Below are 19,942 nucleotides of genomic sequence, written 5' to 3'. Positions count from 1 at the left end.
ATACTTCGGATTTTAAGAAAAAAAATAACAAATTGGATATTTTGATGCTATACACCTATACCTACTTCTCAGTCTTGCTCTTCTTCGCTGGTCGCTGGTCTTCACCATCCGATGCATCTCCCATTTCGGCATCACTGCCACCGCTGCTCTCGTGGTCCGAGTCAAACTCCTCAGCAACATCAGAGTCAGAAGAAGCATCAAAGTCCTCGTCGACTGACTCCTCGTCTTCGTCTGCCGATCCACGGTCAGGACGGGCCTCATCATCACTGGAGCCCATCATTTCATCGTTTTCAAGAGCCGCAGCAATAAGTCCAGAAGCCTAGATGTATAATTAGCACGGGCCATAAGACGGGAAGGGACAAAACGTACCTCCTCGGCCATTTCGTTCTTAATGCGAATGTTCTTGGCCTTAAAGAAGTCCTCAAGTGATTTTTGCTCCTCACTGGGGAAGTTAGTACATTGCCCGTGAGAATGATTTGCAGTACGTACCGGTTGATGTTGCTAAACTGATGCTCGCCCAAGCCACCCTTCAGGCTGACTGTGATATCAAAGGTGCGGCTGGCGGAGACAGCTCCTCCGACACGAGACATCGTGACAATGGCGATGTTCTCCATTTGAATATAAGTCGCGGGCTTGGGGACGAACATGAGGCTCTTGTCCAAGAAGTACAGAAGACCTTCGTTGGCCTTGATTGAGCACTTGACACCATGGTGACCGTGGTGGCTGACGAAGTCCTTGGAGGGCATGATGACCTTCTTTCCGGACAGGCCGCGGAAGATCTTGGTCACGACCTGGTGAATGGGCTCTTCGTAGTGGGCCTGCAACTTGTCCTTGTACTGGTTCTGCATCAGGTCCCTGTAGACTGTTAGCGTATGTAACAAAAACTGAGCAGGATACTAACTCTGTCATATTAAGTTCAAGGCTGATCTCCTCATCCAGTTTCAGCTGCATGACCAGGAATGGATAACGAGTCTGACCCTGGCGCAGAGGAGGATCAAGGCCGAGCACAATGAGTGTGTGGGTATCATCGTTCTTGGGGAGGAGGAAGAACTTCTTAATGGCCGAGTATTGAATCTTGTAGTCGTATGTCTTGCCGCGTAGCCGGAAGGACGATTCGTACATGTCGATATCGAAACGACCTCTGGGGGTGAGGTGCAGAACATCCAGGAAGGTAGCAAAGGTATCTCCCGCGACGTCACCAATCTCAGCCTTGTCCATAAGAGTCTCGTAGAAGAGGTTGGCAGCGTTCTGCTCCTCAACATCTTCGTCGTTCTCTTCTTCTTCGCCCTCGGCGCCCTCGGTCTTTTCTTTCTTCACAGCCGTTCCGGGAATGTAGAACCGCATCTCAACCAACTCATCAGGACCCGCAGCGGCCTTGCGGCCCCGGTTCTTTGTGCTTCCAGGCTTCTCGGCAGCATCAGCTCCTTCACCCGCGCCAAGCGCGAATTCAATGGCGACCTCATTTCTTCCGGCCAAGTTGGTGTTTGAGATTTCGGAGTAGGGGACTTCGAAGGCGGGTCGGTTTTGCACGTTAAAGGCAAGTTCTGCTTTTGTGAACTCCGCTTTACCCCAGTTCCATCCTCGGATTGCGTGCTCGCGATTCTCCACGTTGATACCATACCAGACCTTGAAGGCCTTGCCTACACGGTCAAAGTCCTTTCGGGCAGTCAGTCACCTAGTTAATGGACCCCGAATGGTCAGTGGGACATACCTCTTGGTCAAAACCATCTAGCTGGATGACTCCTGATGATCGCGATAGGATCTTCAGCTCGAAACCTTTCGCCGCGCGACTCCAGTGAGCTGCGCCAATGTTGTTGCTGTCGAGAGTGAAAGTATCACCCCCGCCGGAAGGACGCCAACCCAGACCACTGTCGGCAAGCTTGCATTTTCCAGGCAGCTTGGAAAGGTCAAGGTAGATGTTATCGAAGCTCTCCCTGTGGAATGGTCAGTGTCGGCCAAGAAGCAAGACTCCTGCGCAAGGATCTTACATGATGGAGGTTGCGGATTTCGTGAAGTCGCGTCAGTCGAATTAATAAAATACAGGTATGACGGGTAAAATAGTCAGGAAATGCGATGAGAATGGGTAGTGGAGGATGAGAGAGAGCTGGGTTGAAAGCTTTAAGATTTCAGTTTCTGGAGTTCGCGTTGCGGCGCGCCGTAGGGAGGCGGCCACTTCAGGCCAGAAAGGGTTTAGTGTTGCAGCCTGAGGCAACAAAATGTATGTCCGCCTTGAAGCTCTGTTTTATCTCATTGTTGTGAGGGAAAAGTGAATACTAATCTGTTATTCATCTTAAAATTACCATCTGTTTTAGTAAGAGATCTCATTTGGATACCGACATCTTTGGGGTTGGGTGTGATCATCATGTTGACTTAGCACAAATATACAAACAGTAGGCAATCGAGATTCCAAACGACAATTCCTTACCTTATATCCCGACAATGGTTAAAGGCGCAGTGATAGCTGTTCACAAACGAACTACTATAATCTGGCCGATCAAGTACCTTGCCAACGCTCAAATCATGCATTTCGGTGTTGGCTGCTGACACAGCTTTCTCGACAAAACAAGGAATCCTCTGGTTCTTACGTTGGACCTCGGGGATCAGAATGAACAAAGAAAAACTGTTGCTACCTAGATGCTTGTGCATATGCATATAACATAAATCCAGCCAATCATGAGCATATATAACTCGGGAATTGGAACTGTACGGTGAGATGGTAAGTTATATGTCCAAGGATAAGCCACAATCTAGCCTGCATGTGGGTTTTGAACAGACCCAATCAAGAACCACGCCCCAGAAGAGTGCGTGTGTATTGCGCAAACTGAACGAGATCGTGGGACTCAGTTCTATATTAAGCGAAACGAACCTGGGGCTGGATCAAGTTGGGTCAAGTCTGAGACAGATCCACATGATGTGTTAGCGCAACGTTTGAGATGGCGATGGTTTAATAGATCTGATACTGTAGATGTACAGGGGACGTACAGGAGATGTCAATAACATGCTACATGTATGATAACATAGCATAGATGATCAAGGCTGGGATAGCATGACTTCACAGGGGAGAATGGCAGTGTTGATACCACGTCATTACCGGCAAATTAGTACTGTATTGTAGATCCTCATTCTACTCCGTGTCCCCTGTCCTGGTAGGATTGGGATTGGGTGAAATAGCAATTGGCGGTGTTAAATGCAAGTTTGTTTCTCAGTTTCTGTTTCCCTCCAACTCATATCAACAGTTTTATACTTGAACACAACAATTCCAGGGTTGATAACGGTGGACTGATAGAGCAACGCCCACGGTTCAGAGGTCTCCACCCACGGTAGACAGGCAACCATGATTGGCTAGAGCGCGTACACTAGCGTGGGTTCAGCCGGGAATCCCGTAAAATTGGTAAGTTTGTGTAAGTTTGGGTAATTGAAGTGTTTCATTTCACAAAAACACGCCCCCCCTGGGTCTCTTCTTCTCTTCACCTCTAGTCATTCGTTGATTCCCTCGGGCAGAGAGACTTCGGTCTCAATACATTCCTTTACATTCCTTTGGATCTTTTCTATGCCACATTCTTTACATTCCTTTCTTTCCACGCGTTGCGGCCTGACGGCCCTGGATTCTTAATCCCTGCCCTTCCCACACTCGCTTCAACCATTTCAACTAGACTACACTTTTGCCCGTCGTCGCTCCCACAATGAGGTTCTCTTCATTGTTTGGGCCGGCGACTGGCTGGCTTCTTGCGGGCTTACCAACCCTCTTCGCGCTGTCATTCGAGTCGGTATCTGTTCCAGAACTTGACCTAACCTCGCTGGGACGGGTGTCAATCACCGGTGACTTCGACGGCGTCTCGCTCTACCAGTACAAGGAACAGTCCGAATCAATCCCCCAAAATGGCTCGCAATCGCTTCTGACTCCGTTACCGAACGGCATCCTCACAAACCTCGAATCATCCGACGCGCATATCTTGGCTATGTGCCCCTTTACGCAAAAAGATGGAACTTTCGCGGGTATTTTCGTCGGTGGTAACTTCACCAGCTTGGGCGGAGTTGAGTCGCCCGGTGCTGCGCTTTTCAATCCCAATACCAGCAAGATCACTGCGCTGCCAGGCCTTTCGGGCTCGGTACAGGCCGTGATTTGTGATCAGAGCACCAATCAAGTTTACGTTGGAGGAAACTTTACATATGAAAACACAACAAACGCTGTTGCTTGGGCACCTGGCGACGGCTGGAAGGATCTATCGTTCAATGGTCTGAATGGGCCAGTCAAGTCGATCTTGAAGGCGGATAACGGTCACATCATCTTCGGAGGATCGTTTGATTCCCTCGGCAACAGTACCAGCTCATCAAACGAGCGACAAATTCTCAACCTGCAAAATGCGACCATCACCTCCGACACAGATTCATCCTTGAGTGGCTACTCCGATCCCCGCAATATCATCTGTTCGACAAGTGGAAACGCTGCCAAGGGCAGCACCTATCTGCTTCACGACTATGCACCTGGATTCTGGAGAGCAGACCTTGGATTTGACTTTTTCCCGACCAAAATTCGCCTATACAACACTCATCTGGATGGACGTGGTACTAAGGATTTCTTGCTCCGAGCGCTCCCCGACAATGGTATCATGAACCTGACTTACACCGACGAGTCAGGCAACAAGGCCAGTTGTGACTCTTCCTGCCCGCTTTCCAGCAGCACTACCGAGAAGTACCGTGAATTCACCATGGTGAACCCTGTTGGTATGCGGGGCCTCCAGATCGAAATCTTGGATTGGTATGGACAGGGAGCCGGTCTGAACGGCATTGAAGTCTTCCAGGATCAGATCCTGACATATGCCATTGACCAATACAACGAACCGACCTGCGCAGGCATCGAATACCCAGCCAAGTCAACACGTACCGGTTCATGGGATGTCGAATCTGGGTATGTGTCCGCAAAGGTGACCGACTCTGATGCCTCCTCTACTACTGTCACCTTCCAGCCTGATATCAAAAAATCCGGCAACTACACCATTAAGGTCTACACGCCCGGTTGTACCCAGGACGACAGCTGCAGCTCCAGAGGAATTGTCAATGTTACGGCCACTCTTTCAAGCGGCTCTGATTCCGACCAACCTGATCCTGCCTACTTCTATCAGACCAACAAGGACGACAAGTATGACACATTCTACACTGGTTACGTCGACGCAAGCAGCGACTCTTTCCGACCAGAAGTCACTATCAAGGCCAAGGATGGTCAAGGAGATATCACCATTGTGGCATCGCGCGTCCGCTTCGAGTTATTGTCAAGCACCGGTGGTCTCAATGGGCTGTATGACTATGACCCGACCTCCAAGACAGATACCACCGATCTCACAAAGTCAGACATCAACAAGGCGGGTACTTCCCTTGATCATGATGCCTTGGTATCATGCATTGAGGAGTATGACGGCGTGACCTACATTGCCGGCAATTTTTCTGACAGCAACATCCACCACATCGCGTCCATTACAGATGGAAATGTCACAGCAATGTCTGGCTCTGGCTTGAACTCTCCAGTGCTGGCAATGGCTACTCTTGATAAGACTCTGTATGTCGGAGGCCGCTTCACTGATACCTCAGATGGAGGAGAAAACGGTCTCGAGCACGTAGCATCTTACTCTTTCTCCTCCAAGAAGTGGTCCGCCCTGGGTGCCGGTTTGAACGGTCCTGTTACCTCAATTTGGCCCGTTGAACTGAACGCATCAAGTTCGATCAATGAGACTATTGTCGCTGTGAGCGGTGACTTTGACCAAATCATTGCTTCAAATGGAAACCCCGCGGTCTTCGTGGCTGGTTTCGCCATCTGGGTCCCCTCCAAAAGGGACTGGCTCCAGAACCTTAATGTCACCCAGATGCAGTTCGGTGGTCAGTTGTCGGCCTTTGCTTCGCACAACGACACGCTCATTCTGGCTGGCAGCCTCTCTACCGACGGTACCACTGCTGGTAGTGCAGTGTCGCTCCTGGAATCCGATGGCGCCCAACTCATCCCTCTTTCAATGAAGATTGACCATCGAATCTCGAGTACCGGTCTGTACTTCGGTGCATATGATACCGGTGATGACCGCAACCTCACCATCTACGGTGGACATTTCAGCGCTACTGGTAGCAATGGATCGACCATTCAGAACGTTGCCATCCTGAACGGTACCGATGAGACCATCTCAGGCCTACCGTCAGGTATCGACAATAACTCAACGATCGCTTCCATGCTCGTGTACAACAACACCCTCTATGCAGGCGGAAACTTGACCGGCAAAATTGGCGACGAGACCTTGAGTGGATTTGTGATCTATGACCTCAGCAATAACAAATTTGCATCGAGACAATCCTCCGTGGAAGGCTCGAATGTTACGGTCAACTCCATCGTCAACCGACCCAGCTCATCTGAAGTCTGGATTGGAGGCAAATTCGATCAGGTCGGGACATTCCCTTGCCCTTCTGTCTGTTACTTCGATTCGACCAGCGGCGAATGGGGCCGACCGGGTGTATCTCTCGATGGCACCGTGACGGAACTCCAATGGGCAAGCAAAACGAAGCTCATGGCCGTGGGTGACCTCCTGGTGGAAGGCAACAAAACCTCAATTGCTACCTACGACACCAAGGCCCAAGCATGGACGTCTTTAACTGGTGCATCTCAGTCCGACCTTCCTGGAAACATCACTGCGTTCACCCCCGCCAGTGAAGACCTGTCAAAGTTCTGGGTCGGAGGTACTGCCAGCAATGGTTCAGCCTTCTTCTTGAGCTATGATGGTTCTAAATTCCACTCTCCTGGTGATCTTCTCTCCCAGGGCTCGGTCATCCGTGGTCTGGAGTTACTCCCCGTCACCAAGGATCATTCAGAGGCCTCGTTATTGAACAACTACCAGACGCTGCTGATTATGGGCTCCCTTGTGATCCCAGACTTTGGAAATGCATCCGCAGCACTCTACAATGGAACTGCTATCACGCCCTTCATCCTTTCCTCGAAGTCTGATGGGCAGTCTGGTAGCATGTCAAGGTTCATCTCCGAGAACAAGAACACCTACACCAGTAACACGAAGCACCACTCCAATGGTATCGCCGTCCTGGTGGCCTTCTGCTGCGCCCTTGGCTGCGTCTTCCTCATCGTCCTGGCCGGTGTCATCCTGAACAAGGTGCAGCGCCGCCGCCAGGGCTACGCAGCTGCTCCCCAAACCTTTGGTACAGACCGACCATCCGATATGCAGCGTCTTCCCCCAGAGTATCTCTTCAACTCGCTGCGACAGCCCAACCCCAGCGCCCCAGTCCTTTAATGCCCCTTACCCCAAAAACACTTACACCTCTGATCGTTTTCAAGGTTGGCGTTTTTGTTTTGTTTTTATCGAAAGCAACGTTGCTATACCCAGCTCTCATTAATGTTTTATTCTGTTCGCCTGTGTTCTCGCGCCGGCAATCACGCGATCTCATCATCTTCTTCTTTTTTTTCTGGCACATGTGGCCGATACAGTCTCTGACAGTTCCCTTGTGAATATGCGTCTGATTTGATGTACCATATGCCGATTTTTTGTCACCTGGATGTATGTCGCGAGGGACATTGGAGAGGCATGTAGATAGCCACGCTTGCGTGGACAATGACACGATTAATACAATAAATACCCTTTTGTCGAGAAATACTTCAGAGATCCTTCATAGTGAACTACAGTGTACAACAATAGAATCGGACATTTCTCCGTGTAAATCCGCAAATCCTTGGGGGGCCTCAGGAACAATTCTGTGGGGGCCGTTCCCCAGGTCACCTGCCCTCCCCCCCGCAAGTCGATCTCCAGGTTTTTTGTTCTCCCCATCTTCCCTTCAATGTTGCTCCGTCGCATTCATACCATTTCGGTATGAGATCAAGAACTGGATGGTAAGTTCGAGTCAAAACGTACAGTACTCGATACTAACGGATACAGCTTAACGTGTCGAACTCGAAAGCTGAAATGTAGGACCCGTCATCTTTTGCGCCCCATCTCCCATGTTCCCCTTTGAACCCCGACTAAATCATCGCTAGGCGACGAGCAAAAGCCCGAATGTTCCCAGTGTCGCAAGGGCGGCCGAGAATGTCGCCCGAGCGAGGGTGTCGTTTTCCGCCATCAGCAGAACGCGTCGATGAACCGGAGTTCTGATCAGTCACCAGAAGGTCGCGGTAGTCTGAACGGGTTCTATTCGTATAAGAACACGTTTGACAAGGATAGTGTGTGGCTGGATGTTCCAAAACATGGTAAGAAACCAGGAGACCGATTGTTTTGGACAAGTTCTGGATGGGTGCTCATCTTATACCCTTGCAGTCATCTTTGTCGATAACTCCGATCCATACGCCGACGACCTCGAAGCCTCGCTGGGTGGCCCGGGTAGCTCAGCCCTGGCACACTCACCAAACCACAGATGGGGAAGTAGTGGCTCCCGAACAAGCGATGCGGAGACACAAAGATTGGAAGCCTTGTCGGCGGTCGCATCACACGATCGTTTCCCATATTCTCCTTTAGAGCATTCTGTCTCGGATAGTGCCTCCTATACCTCTCCTCACCGCGGCCGGAGCATCCTTATGCCCCCGGCTTCTCCTGCCATGTCGCTGTCGTCCACCAGCAACAATACCAATATCAACTTCCTCCTCAACCCTTCCCATTCGATGTCACCACCCATCGATCCAAGCATACAGCTCTCTGATAGGAGTACAACACTGCCATCGCGGCCGGCACTTTCACAGAGAAGCATATCTCATGCTCCAGATGATAATGCAGAAACAGATTTCGAGACTGCGTTCCTCCTTCGACATTATTCCGAAGGCCCAGGCTTATGGTAAGTCTCTTTTCTTTCAGCTTGGATGAATAAAGAGTAACAAAGGCCCGCAGGATGGACCTATTCGATCTAGGAACATATTTCGCATCATACGTCCCAGTCCGAGCAAGATCCAACCCGCTATTAAAGTTCGCAGCATGCGCATACTCAGCCAAGCAACTCGGCCGTGTAAAAGGTGCAAAAGCCCCGATGGGTGGTGTATGTACCCAGCAAGCCGCCATGGAACTGTGGCCTGATAAAGACCCCGATTTTGCATGGTATGGGGCAAAATATTATGAAAAAGCAATCCAGCTGTTGATGAAGGAGCTGCAACCTGACGAAGGCCTTCCTCCACTGAGTACACCGGAGGCGTTCGGTCAATGGCAGGCTTCGGAGTTGTGTGGTGATGCCGATAATCCGCGTAAACGCCGGAGAAGGGTTTCGGATAGTCGGCTTTCGCATGGTGTTCATTCGGACGAGGTGCTTGCCGCGACGGCCATTTTGTCAGTGTATGAATTCCTCGATGCAGCGGGACCTGCTTGGAATCGGCATCTGAGTGGTGTGAAATCGCTGCTTGATATCGCTGAGGTGGGCATGATGCCGCTTGAGCAACGTCCGTCGCCTGGCGATGGCTCGTATCAAAAGCCTAAGAAGTCAGGGCTTTCTAAAGCACGACGGGCGACGTTTTGGAATTTCGCCAGACAGGACTATCTGGCAGCCTGTGAGTGATTATCTCGACGAATTGTATTCAACCCCACTGACAAACGCAGTCATCAATGAATGCCACACGAGGCTGAACACAGACGACACAGTCCTTTGGACAGAAGCAGGTCTGCTCCTCGATAATATGGGCTTCCTCCGCCCAAGCAACACAGGCGCAGCAGGGTACCCGGAAGGCGAAGACATGATGAAAGAAGACCTAATAAGCAACGGCTTAGTCTGGATCCTATCCAAAATCGTCAATTTCATAAGCTCAGGCGACAACGTGCACCTAACAGACAACCGCACCGTCCCCGGCCCGCTAGGAGTGACCCAACAAGTCCTCCTAGAACGCTGGTACCGCCTCGAATCCGAACTTGACGCCTGGTACAACGGCGTCCCAGACACATTCAAGCCCTGCGCGCGAATCGACTCCTCCCGCCTCACACACCACCGCCCACCCGCCGAAAACGAAGACATCTCCACCCTCCAAGAAATTTGGTTCAGTTTGCCTATGTGCGCTTCCACCATGCAGCATTATCACATGGCACGCATCTTGCTGCTCATTAATAAACCGCACGAGACGACTAGTCGTCGCAGCACGATCACTCTGCGTCTTCAATCGTACCGCTCTATCGAGGCGGAGATTGCCTTCCATAGTCGCGAGATTGTTGGTATTGGACTTTCGCGTCCGGATGGCAGTGTGCGGATTAATTCGCTCCAGCCGCTTTTTGTTAGTGGGCAGTGTTTGACTGATCCGCGTGAACGTCGGACCACTGTTCGTTTGCTTAGGAGTATTGAGTCTGATTTGGGCTGGGCAACTGAGTATCGTGTTCAGCAGTTGTTGAAGGAGTGGGGGTGGGACGAGAGTTCGATTCGGTCGCCTGGTTCCTGAGAAGAATCTTGGTCTTGGGAAGACTAGCTCTGAAGTTAAGTCTGATCAGTTGCTGCGTTGCAATTCTTCGTGCGACAGCACAAGATTCGAGGATATGAGATGAGGTGGACGGCTTCCTTATAGATAACCGAACCTCAGCCCTCTCCACCAGCCACGCCGGGAAGTGGCTCAATATAGGGAACAAAACATCGCAACCATTTGTATATGGCCAGCGACATGAGTGATGAACCACGACAAATGTTTAGTATAAATTATAGTATTAGTATTTAGGGAGAAAAAACAAGAAATGAGCCACCCTGCTCTCAAAAAAAAAGCAAGACCAAAAGACAAGACACTAAAAAAAACCCGCAAACCGACTCTTTTCTGCAGCGTTCGGTTCAGTTTCCAGTCCCAAATCTTGTTTTCGCAGCCCGAGCCCGAACCGTCGATCAGCGGGGGTAGGGCTGCCCTCCAAGCCCTGCCTAACCGATGGGTGTCCCCGGGTATCTAGTACCTATGGAGTACTTTTGCATCCCGACTCTCCTATTCTTCTTCACAAATAACGTTAAACTATTCATATTAAATCCAACCCTAACCCAAGACATATGCCTCCCACCTGGTTAATATGTCACGACTCAAACCCCAAGATGCAGGTTTCCCGTTAGACCTACAAGTATGTTGTCACCGAATCCACTCGCCCCCACTGATTTACCATCCCGGGGGCAACTTATCCGAACACAACTCTTTTTCTTTTCGTGTCTTGCGCTTGCATGAGGATGGTAATTTCCGTATGTACTCTCGGCGTCGGGTTCCTCCGGCTTACTTTGATTAGACATGCCGGGCGTATGGGGTGTGGGGTCTGGCTACTGCACAGTAAGGTGTGTGATGCCTTGCTTGCTTTTGGATGGGGATGAGGATGGGGTTATAGTAGATAGGTATGGAATGGAAAGTATGGCGATGTTTCCTATCAGGTTCTGGGCTGAATGTGATGTGATGAATGATACCTTTTGATGAAGTAGGGATAGTCAGAGCTGTCAGATAGATTAACTTATATTAAATATTTCTTGCAGGGTCGTGGGCTGTGATTTATAGTTAGAGTGTAGGAGCACGGAGCACGTGGGGATTAAGCTTGACGCCAAATATAGAAATGGGCTAGGCAGTTCTGCGGGTGTTCACTTCTTGGTCAGAAGTTTTGGGGACTTTGGCAGAACACATGGCTTTAGTGGGTGTAAACACTGTATACAGATGAATACACACTCTGACAGTGAACATCCCAGCCCTGAGATCAACTTGATAAATCGATGTTGGCTCTCCACCGCGGAGAAAAATGAAGCAAGAAGCCGGTATAGTCCATTCACATGGCGTCGGTATAGCATGCAGAGAAGCGGTGCCTAGTAAATCCAGGGGATGTCAATACAAAGCCGACATGCATAAATCAAGGACTCTCATTCCTACGGTTAGTGCTTTTGTCCGCTTGCTTGTGATTATTGTCAGACTTCCCCTGGCAAGGTAAGAAAATAACATCACGTCATACTATACACACATCGTATATATTAGATATGCTCTGCTGATTTGTATCTTGATGGGCTTCCTCTTAACACGGTGGTTTGGTATAGTTCGAGTGTCTGGAGTGCTTGTATAGTAGTAGTTCCCAAATTTGCACGATAAACATGAGGACATTCAAAAGACAGTATTAGAGTGAGGAGTGGGTTGACGCACCGTATGCAAGCGCTCTCCTGCTGCTTCTACCAGCACCGACCCCATTCAATCTCCAACACCGAACATGTTCGTGACACCTACCACTGCGCAAGCCGATAACCACTTGACCTGGCCCACCACTAACAAACTGATCTAGGCATCTGGGTGTTCGCGTCGGTCGATGCACAGACAGGACAGGCACGATGCTGTGCCCGGATTGGCAGCTCAAGTTCTGAGCGAGGAGTCTGTTCTTGTAGCCAGGGGTATCGACAGAAGCGAATGATGATCAGAAGACAAAGATAGAGGGAGGATAAAGCGAGAACAGGTCTAGCATTGGTGGCGGGGTAATCCCACTTAGCGCGGGCGTTGGGGCTGTACAAGCCGTTATGTCCATGTTGGATCTGTGAGGACTACAAGTGGACACAATCGAAATGAGCGATCACGATAATGAGGGGAAAGAGCACCGCCAAATCGTAGATCTGCGGTCTGTAGGGTCACGGGGGTTGAGTGGCTGGCGCTGAATATGGGAGAAAGTCGATGTGATCTGCGTATGAGATCCTGAGATAACGTTTTCCTACTCGGATCCGATTCGAGTGGTCGATAGAGAGAAATAGTGAACCAACACGGGGACCGGGATGCTGTGGTACACCGTAAGTAGAATCAGCTTATGGGCATTGATAGATCGCATACTGTAGGCCCATTACAGACATGGATTCTCCGATTGGCCTTGTTTAGGGCGAATGCTGGGGGTTATCACGGTGGGGGGCGGGTTTGTGGTGGTGATTGGGTGGCTTGACGCAACTATGGCAAGGTATTGGTGATACTCTGTCTAGGTGGGAGATGGAATTCGTTGTAGAGACTGGGAAGAGACTGGGATGGGAATGTTGGAACATACTACTTGGCAGGGGCGAGGTGCAAGTTCAGCTTTGACTCTGATCTGTACCTGTCAGCTGTCAGCTATAGCCTCGCGCAGAAATGCAAAAATGTGGAGGCGAGAATAGTCCGTAGTGTAAATAGTTTACAGAATACAGAGTACAGACTAATTAGTCTAATTAGTTACAATTGTATGACGCTAAGTCCAAGTAAGTATAGTCCCGGGGGCAATTTAACAGGGGCATTTAGATCTAGGCCAGATGCACCCCCCTCCCTCTAGTGGCGTAAACGAGAGACATTGCCATTCTCACAGTTGCAATCGATTGTACAATATCCCAGAAGTGTAAAACGTACACATATTTTCAGCAGGCTGGACCAAATCCCTAAAGCAAGTTCTTCACGTTCCTCAAGCCGAGTTCCAGAATGTTAACGCAAGTATGTAGATCTTTGCCCCCTGCATGTTCGCTTCCAGGTAATAATACCCATGCCAAGGGTTCGGGATTGAGTTTGACCCAATTGCCATGCGCTCGTGTGAGAACAGACCTTGGTCCGTCCTGTCTCCACCGGCTCTATAACTTATACATCCCGTTCCCACACTTAGGCTCCTTTTCTACTATCTCGACTTTTTGACACGCGCGATCCTCTCGCGCAGGCGCGTTCTTTCTATAGGATAATGCAGCTTCGCCCAATATGACATCCTTGAACGGAGACTGTCCAGCTCCTTTCCTACAGGAGTCCCTCTTCCCAACCATCGGGGGGTTTGTCGATGGTCGTTATTGCGAGAACATATCTTTTGGCAACAATACTTACTCTTGCTGTCTGCCATGTCCGCTCGCTGAATGGAGATATGACGCTGGTGAGTTAGGATGCACTGGGTATATGGTCAGTGTCTAATGCGCTTCAGATCTGGACAAGAAAATCGATATCGCGAGCTGGATCAGTGTTGCTATTCTCCCGCTCTGTGTATTCTTGCTGGCTTCCTACGCTGTTTTACCGGTCAAATGGACTCACCGTCACTATTTGAGTATCTGCTTCACGCTAGGCATTTGTTGCATGGAGGTAAGTTGATTGCGCCTACTGTCATAGTCCAATACTAACGACGACTAGATCGCTTTCATTATCCCCCTCGGTGCCAAACCTCAACAATGTTACAATGCCATTACCCCCAATGACATGCACTCTGATCTGTCCTGCGCATTCTCCGGGTCTTTCTTACTATTTGGCGGATGGATGGTGGTGATATGGAGTTTCATTCGCACAATCGCCTTCCACCTCCAAGTCTGCTGGGAAGTCGTCCTCGGACCTAAGTTCATGTGGGGAGCCTTCGTCTGCGGCTTCGGTATCCCAGCAATCGGTATGACTGTGATGCTGATCCTAACGGGCGTCTCCTTCCGGTTCGGCGAGATCTGCCATATCAATGTCACCCACGCTCTACAGGACTACTGGATCCCAATCATGGTCTTCGCCGCCGCCGCGCTCTTCTTCCAACTTTCAACAATGGGCTACTGCACCCATATCTACCTACGCTCTCTCTTCGACAGTTCCGCCTCAACAACAAACAGCTCCGGCCTCCCCTCCTACGACGCCAGCGTGCGCACAGTAACCGCCCGCCAGGCCTACCGCCGAATCCGCCGCATCCTCCAACTCCAATGGCGCGGCGTAGCCCTCGTCTCCATCATCATCGCCAACGTAATCTACTTCGCAGTAGTATTCATCGAGCTCGACAACGCCACCGCCCCAACAGCCCAAAACGTCGAAGCCGCCACGCCCTGGCTCCTTTGCCTCGTGGAAACCCGCGGCGACAGAGTCGCCTGCCGCTCCGAAGCAGCAGCAATCGGCCCCAATGAAGCAACCCTCCTAGCAGTGGTATTCCTCCTCTCGCTAGTAGGCTTCTGGAACTTCATCCTCTTCGCCCGACCCTCAATGTTTGCCGGCTGGCTGGACCTCTTCAAGCGCACGTCACGCCGAAACGAATTCGTCTCCGCCGATGCGCACGCCCGTTTTGTTGATAACAAGGGCTTCGAGATGCTTACCACATCCGTTAAGAGCCCCGATACGTTCATGCGTTCGCCTAGCCCCGTCGAGCACCAGGACCGGGCCCGGAGTCCGATCACCAGCCCTAGTCCCGCTTTCGACCGCACGGCCCATTTCGGTCAGGAGGCCCGCTATATTCGTCCCTCTATGAGCTTTTCGGGGCCCAGACCGCCTGAGTCGCCGACGACGGTGCGTGAGTGGGATCCTCAGGCGACTTTTGCGCCGGGGTATACACGAGATTAATGTTCTTAATTGCTTTGTATTTGTTACGTTTACATGAGCTTTTTTACTATCTTTTTTTTAACTAAAAGAATTACTTATTTGATATTCTTTCTGATTCTCTGTTTCAATTGCCTCTCAAAACGAGGCTGGTTTGGGGTCGCGACACTGGTGTTACAGGGTTGTCTCACTCACTATTTTTACTATGCTGGGGGGCGTCGAGGCTAGGAAAAATTCCCACGTGTGTCTAGTTCGTTTCAACTTCGTCTCTAACCTAGAGTGGATATCTGTAGTTCCCACAGTTACTTTTAATACATCTGTATGTCAACGAAACATACTATGATTGCATCCCGTATACAATGCTCCACCCTCGACTCCAGTCTCGAATCTACTCCTATCCCCACTCATCTCCATTCTGCAATTTAAATCTTAACTCCAATTTAATTTGAGATTTAAATCTCGATTTCATCCACTGCGTTGTACATATTACTCTAGTATTAGAACTGAACCTCGCCTCGGTATGCCCGAGAGATAGATAATGTGATAGTGATGGGATGGCTGTGATCAGTGTATACAACCCTGACCCCTGTTCAGCACTGCACTCACTGCATTGTACTTCTGAATCCAAGGTTCGAGGAGTGGATTCCATAGGTGTGATTGTAGTTTCGACAGGTTCCGTACCCACATTCAATGCTACTTAAGTTACTGATCTTCCACCAGTACATGTACATGCATATTTACTGTAGACAAGCTCTGCAAGACCAGTCTGAACATTAACAGTGAATACCAATGTAATCCAAGTGCAAAGATAAACCCCCTAAACACCGTACAATAATAAACACTGCAATACACGTACCACATCCACAACGACGCAGCCACACGCGTCCCACAGAAGCGAACCAAAGAACCAAGGTAAAGAAAAGAAAAGATTGGCATATACAAAGGCTAAGCTAAACTAAACTCAGCTCAGCATTGAAACCCGGTAACTACCCGTCCGTACGATCTAGAATCCTTCGAAACTCAAATCAACAACCTAAAAAGCCAAGGCTAAGATCCCAGGTAACCACGGGATATGCGAATACGCACGGAGAATCTCAAAAAAGGCAACACCCTTACAAGAGAAGAAAACAGGACCCAGGGCAGGCAAGAAGGCTGAAACTAACCAGCCCCAACGTGGCAGGAGCGCCGTTCCTGCATTGACTCTCCCTAGGGGGCGCCCTGCCCAAGTGGGTGGAGTCGGGAGTCGTAAGCCCCGTTGGAGCACAGATCCCGGTGCCATGCGGCGCTAGTATTGTTACATGGACGCTAATTTAGGTGGTAATTTGATTAGGTGAGACTTCTAAGCGATTCTGTTACATTATTGTCATGGTAGAATACATCTGGTACCCGGTGTTATATTAAGAGGCTGGGTTTTGTTAAGCTACTTGGGCAGGGTCCGGGGTTCGAGGAGTTTATTAGATTGCCCTTTTGGTGGGATGGGTATGTGATGGCGAGAGGGACTTTTTGTAGTCTTGGGGTTTGTCTTGGTGTGAGTCTAGATCTGTTGTGTGTATAGGGTCAAGAGTTTTAGATTAAATTGGTTGACGGTTGACTGTCAGATGTTCTACAAAGGATTGAGTGGTCTTGTTTTTGGGGTCTGAGTATGGGGGGCTTCATTGTTTGACTTGGCCATTGTATGTTTCTTGTTGAATGGGGGTAATGGTAGTTAACTTGCATTATTTAGATATATTAACTTAACAGTTATAGATTGATCCCTATACTGTATACCCAAAGAGGCAAGCCATACCCCGCATCCACACCCGAACCCGTTCATTCAAACTGCAAACTTCAAACTTCAGTTCACAGTCCACGCCATTGACCGCATCTGGACCCAAAAAGTAGTCTGATCAGCCCACGCAATTGATCGGCGGACTCAAGCCTACCCTCCCCCAACCCAAAGTTACAGCATCGACATACCGAATGAGCATTAGCCCCTCTGCCCCACCGACACAGCTACCAGGGTTACTGGGATTGGAGTCGAACAACCGGCATTGAAAGTAGCCTTTCTGGGCCTAGGAGTGCGGGATTTACGGAGTACCGGGCTCCATGCCCATTGCGTAGTGTGCTAGTAGGTCGCATGTGGCATGTGGGTATATGGCATGAGGCATGTGCTTTAGCGGGGAACATCGTGTACACGCGTATTCAAGTCCGGGGTTCTGGGATCCGGGGTAGACGGCATTGGATGCGAACAGTTTTTTGGGATGGGGGTGTATCCATTGGGATCTACGGGGATTGACTTTGCACTAGGGAGCCTCATGAGGCGCCGAGGTACATGTGATTTCTATAGGCTTATGGTTTGGGGGCTTGGGGGTTAGGGGTCTTTTTGATGTGCTTGGGCTTTTTGTTTTGTTAAGTCGGTTAAGTTGATTGTCAATGGTTATAAAGGTTGTAAACTGGTGGATGTACAGTAGCGAAAGGTTATAACGTTATCTCCTACCCTATAGTAAACATCTAGCCCTAACATGCCTCCATACGGAGGACATACGGGTCTACAATAGATTCCATAGTGTTTGAGCATCGGCTGTAATGGTGTGGAATTCGCGAGATGTAGTAAGATAAGTGCAAACCCAGATGAATGATATAAAAAATAAAGGTCCTGTCATGTCCCTACTAGTATATCACTAGCCCGGCAACATAACTACATGACAAAACACATTCTTCAGATCTAGAAACACGAAATATAATCCAAATCTTGCAAAATATAGAAAGCAAAGAAAAGAAAGTAATCGTCTACAAACCACCAGCAGCACAAATTTTCTTGGCCTCATCCACACGTTCCGCATACCGAGTGGGATAAGCTGAGCCCTGCACTTTCTGGCAAAGCTTGCCCACCTCCATAGTCTTCCAGCCACTAACTCCCTTCATGCCTTTAAAGAACTGGGCGGCTGACTTTGCGGCATCCATATCGGCAGCGATGTCTGGGTAGTACTTGGCGCGTTGCTGGAAGATGCCCACACTATCATAGTCCGAACCCACGGCATCATGGGGATAGTTGAGTGAAGAAGGGACATCCTTGTTGGCATATATGAGGATGTTCGACTAAAGTGCGTTAGAATAGATTCAAGGAACTGCAGAAGAAGCCAAATAGTTCTCACCTCAACAAGAGCAGTTGCAATACCAGCAAGACAACCCTGACGACCTAGGTCTTCTTTCTTCGCTTCTCCAATGATAGCTTTGGCATGCTTGGACTGGGTCGATGAAAGACCAGGCAGATTGCCGCTGCTACCACCACCACCACCGCTGCTGCCGTCGCATTTCTTGGTAACGTAGCTGGAGCTACCTGTTTTCACGTAGTAATCGGCAACGTAGCAGCCATCGGCGGTCTTGTCCCAGATGCTGTCGCCCTTGATGTCGGTGCCGGAAGCTTGGCAGGTGATTGCAACATCGGCGCCCTTTTTGTAGGATTTGACCACGGAGTAAGAGGTCCCTGGGCCGGAGCGGCAGTTGACGGTGTCTCCGGTGATAGGGTATGCGTTGATAACGGGAGAGAGGAGTGCGAAGGAGAGGGCCACGACTTGGAAATGCATCTTGATGAGCTAGATGTTGAAAATTGATTTCTTGGTTGCTGAATTGTTCAGAGTATTGGGGTTTGCGATGGTATGAGCTGATGGATGAGTGGAATTCGGGGATTCAACAATCACTTTATACCTCAGGGGCCCTTCGCTGTTATCCCCAGAATGTTCACTGTGAAGAATGTGAGCCCTCGTTCCCTCATTTTGGACCCCACGGATCTCGTATAGAAACGTGCCCGTTTCAAGGCATTTCTAATTCGTGTTCGCAAATTACTTCCAAAATCCCGTGTCTAGAGCGAGCAACGTAAGGGGCTGAGAGCAATAGTCCGTAGGGCCAAATCTATTTTCGAACAGCAAATCTCGTATATCCTCGTGAAGAATCTAATGGTATGCAGGTGCTCGATGTTGACACGCTTAATCGGAACCTTGTTGAAGCTTGGCACTCGTGTTCCTGAGCCTTGTCTGTCAGGGCACAACATACACCCACTAAAAATAGCGTGGATTCATGCAGATCACCCGTATTTGATCCAACACTTTACTTGTGATTCGAGGGTTATCGTCGGGGGATATTTAGTGTATGCTACGTCGGAAAGTCACGCTTCTTAAGGGGCCGATGTGATAATTTTAGAGATTAGCAGGCTGTTGAACTCGTATCTCTTTTGGTCTCTCTTTTCGTGAAGCGGGACGAATGTTGAAACTGGACTAGGATACCATCTTTTCGAGGTCCACATCCATAGGCTTCGTTGAGTACATATATACACTTTGTCTTCTTGCACATGTATACGACTGAGTATTCTAGTGTGTGTATATGTGAGCGATATGCCAAGAACTGTGTGTGTGTGTGTGTGAGAGAGAGGGGGAGAGAGAGAGAGAGAGAGAGAGAGAGAGAGGGAGAAATCAGGTTTCTCTACTGGGCTTCTCTCGGGAGGCTTTAGGTCTATATAGGCTGGGGAGCACTTAACAATCTAAGGGCTACCAAGCCGGGAAACCCCAGCAAGAACTGTATAAGAACTGCACAAGCATCAAACGGAGAGCAACCTGGGAGAACAAGGGCGAGGCGTCGGACATAAGATATCGGCGCTACGCATCAGGCAGGCTGCATGTCTTGACAATCAGGTCCTGTCAAGTATCAAATCTGGGAACCAAGTCAGAAATGGAATCTATTCAAAGCTAGGCTAAATCTATGTAAGGGAACTGTCTCTCCAGAAACAAG

The 19,942-nt window shown here is 49.6% G+C and overlaps 4 protein-coding genes across 4 annotated transcripts; 2 read left to right on the top strand and 2 right to left on the bottom strand.

The window, feature by feature from the left end:
* Positions 1-61: 61 nt before the first annotated feature.
* Positions 62-3,336, bottom strand: PENARI_c002G08986 (FACT complex subunit POB3; the record flags this gene model as incomplete). Its single annotated transcript, XM_022627769.1, has 6 exons — positions 62-319; positions 370-442; positions 490-855; positions 902-1,656; positions 1,712-1,934; positions 3,245-3,336. The coding sequence occupies 6 exons, from the start codon at positions 3,334-3,336 to the stop codon at positions 62-64; spliced, it is 1,767 nt and encodes a 588-aa protein (XP_022492199.1).
* Positions 3,337-3,683: 347 nt separating this feature from the next.
* On the top strand, positions 3,684-7,277 carry PENARI_c002G02001 (uncharacterized protein; the record flags this gene model as incomplete). Its single annotated transcript, XM_022627275.1, has 1 exon — positions 3,684-7,277. The coding sequence occupies one exon, from the start codon at positions 3,684-3,686 to the stop codon at positions 7,275-7,277; it is 3,594 nt and encodes a 1,197-aa protein (XP_022492256.1).
* A 6,338-nt stretch (positions 7,278-13,615) lies between these two features.
* gprM lies at positions 13,616-15,202 on the top strand (the record flags this gene model as incomplete). Its single annotated transcript, XM_022627807.1, has 3 exons — positions 13,616-13,781; positions 13,830-13,984; positions 14,033-15,202. 3 exons carry the CDS (start codon positions 13,616-13,618, stop codon positions 15,200-15,202), a joined length of 1,491 nt encoding a protein of 496 aa, XP_022492938.1.
* Positions 15,203-17,947: 2,745 nt separating this feature from the next.
* PENARI_c002G02005 (uncharacterized protein) lies at positions 17,948-18,744 on the bottom strand (the record flags this gene model as incomplete). Its single annotated transcript, XM_022627277.1, has 2 exons — positions 17,948-18,256; positions 18,313-18,744. The coding sequence occupies 2 exons, from the start codon at positions 18,742-18,744 to the stop codon at positions 17,948-17,950; spliced, it is 741 nt and encodes a 246-aa protein (XP_022492473.1).
* Between the last annotated feature and the right edge of the window lie 1,198 nt (positions 18,745-19,942).

The sequence above is a fragment of the Penicillium arizonense genome (genome assembly GCF_001773325.1).
Source record: "Penicillium arizonense strain CBS 141311 chromosome Unknown PENARI_contig002, whole genome shotgun sequence".
NCBI lineage: Eukaryota > Fungi > Ascomycota > Eurotiomycetes > Eurotiales > Aspergillaceae > Penicillium > Penicillium arizonense.
This window is presented reverse-complemented; position numbering and strand designations above follow the sequence as displayed.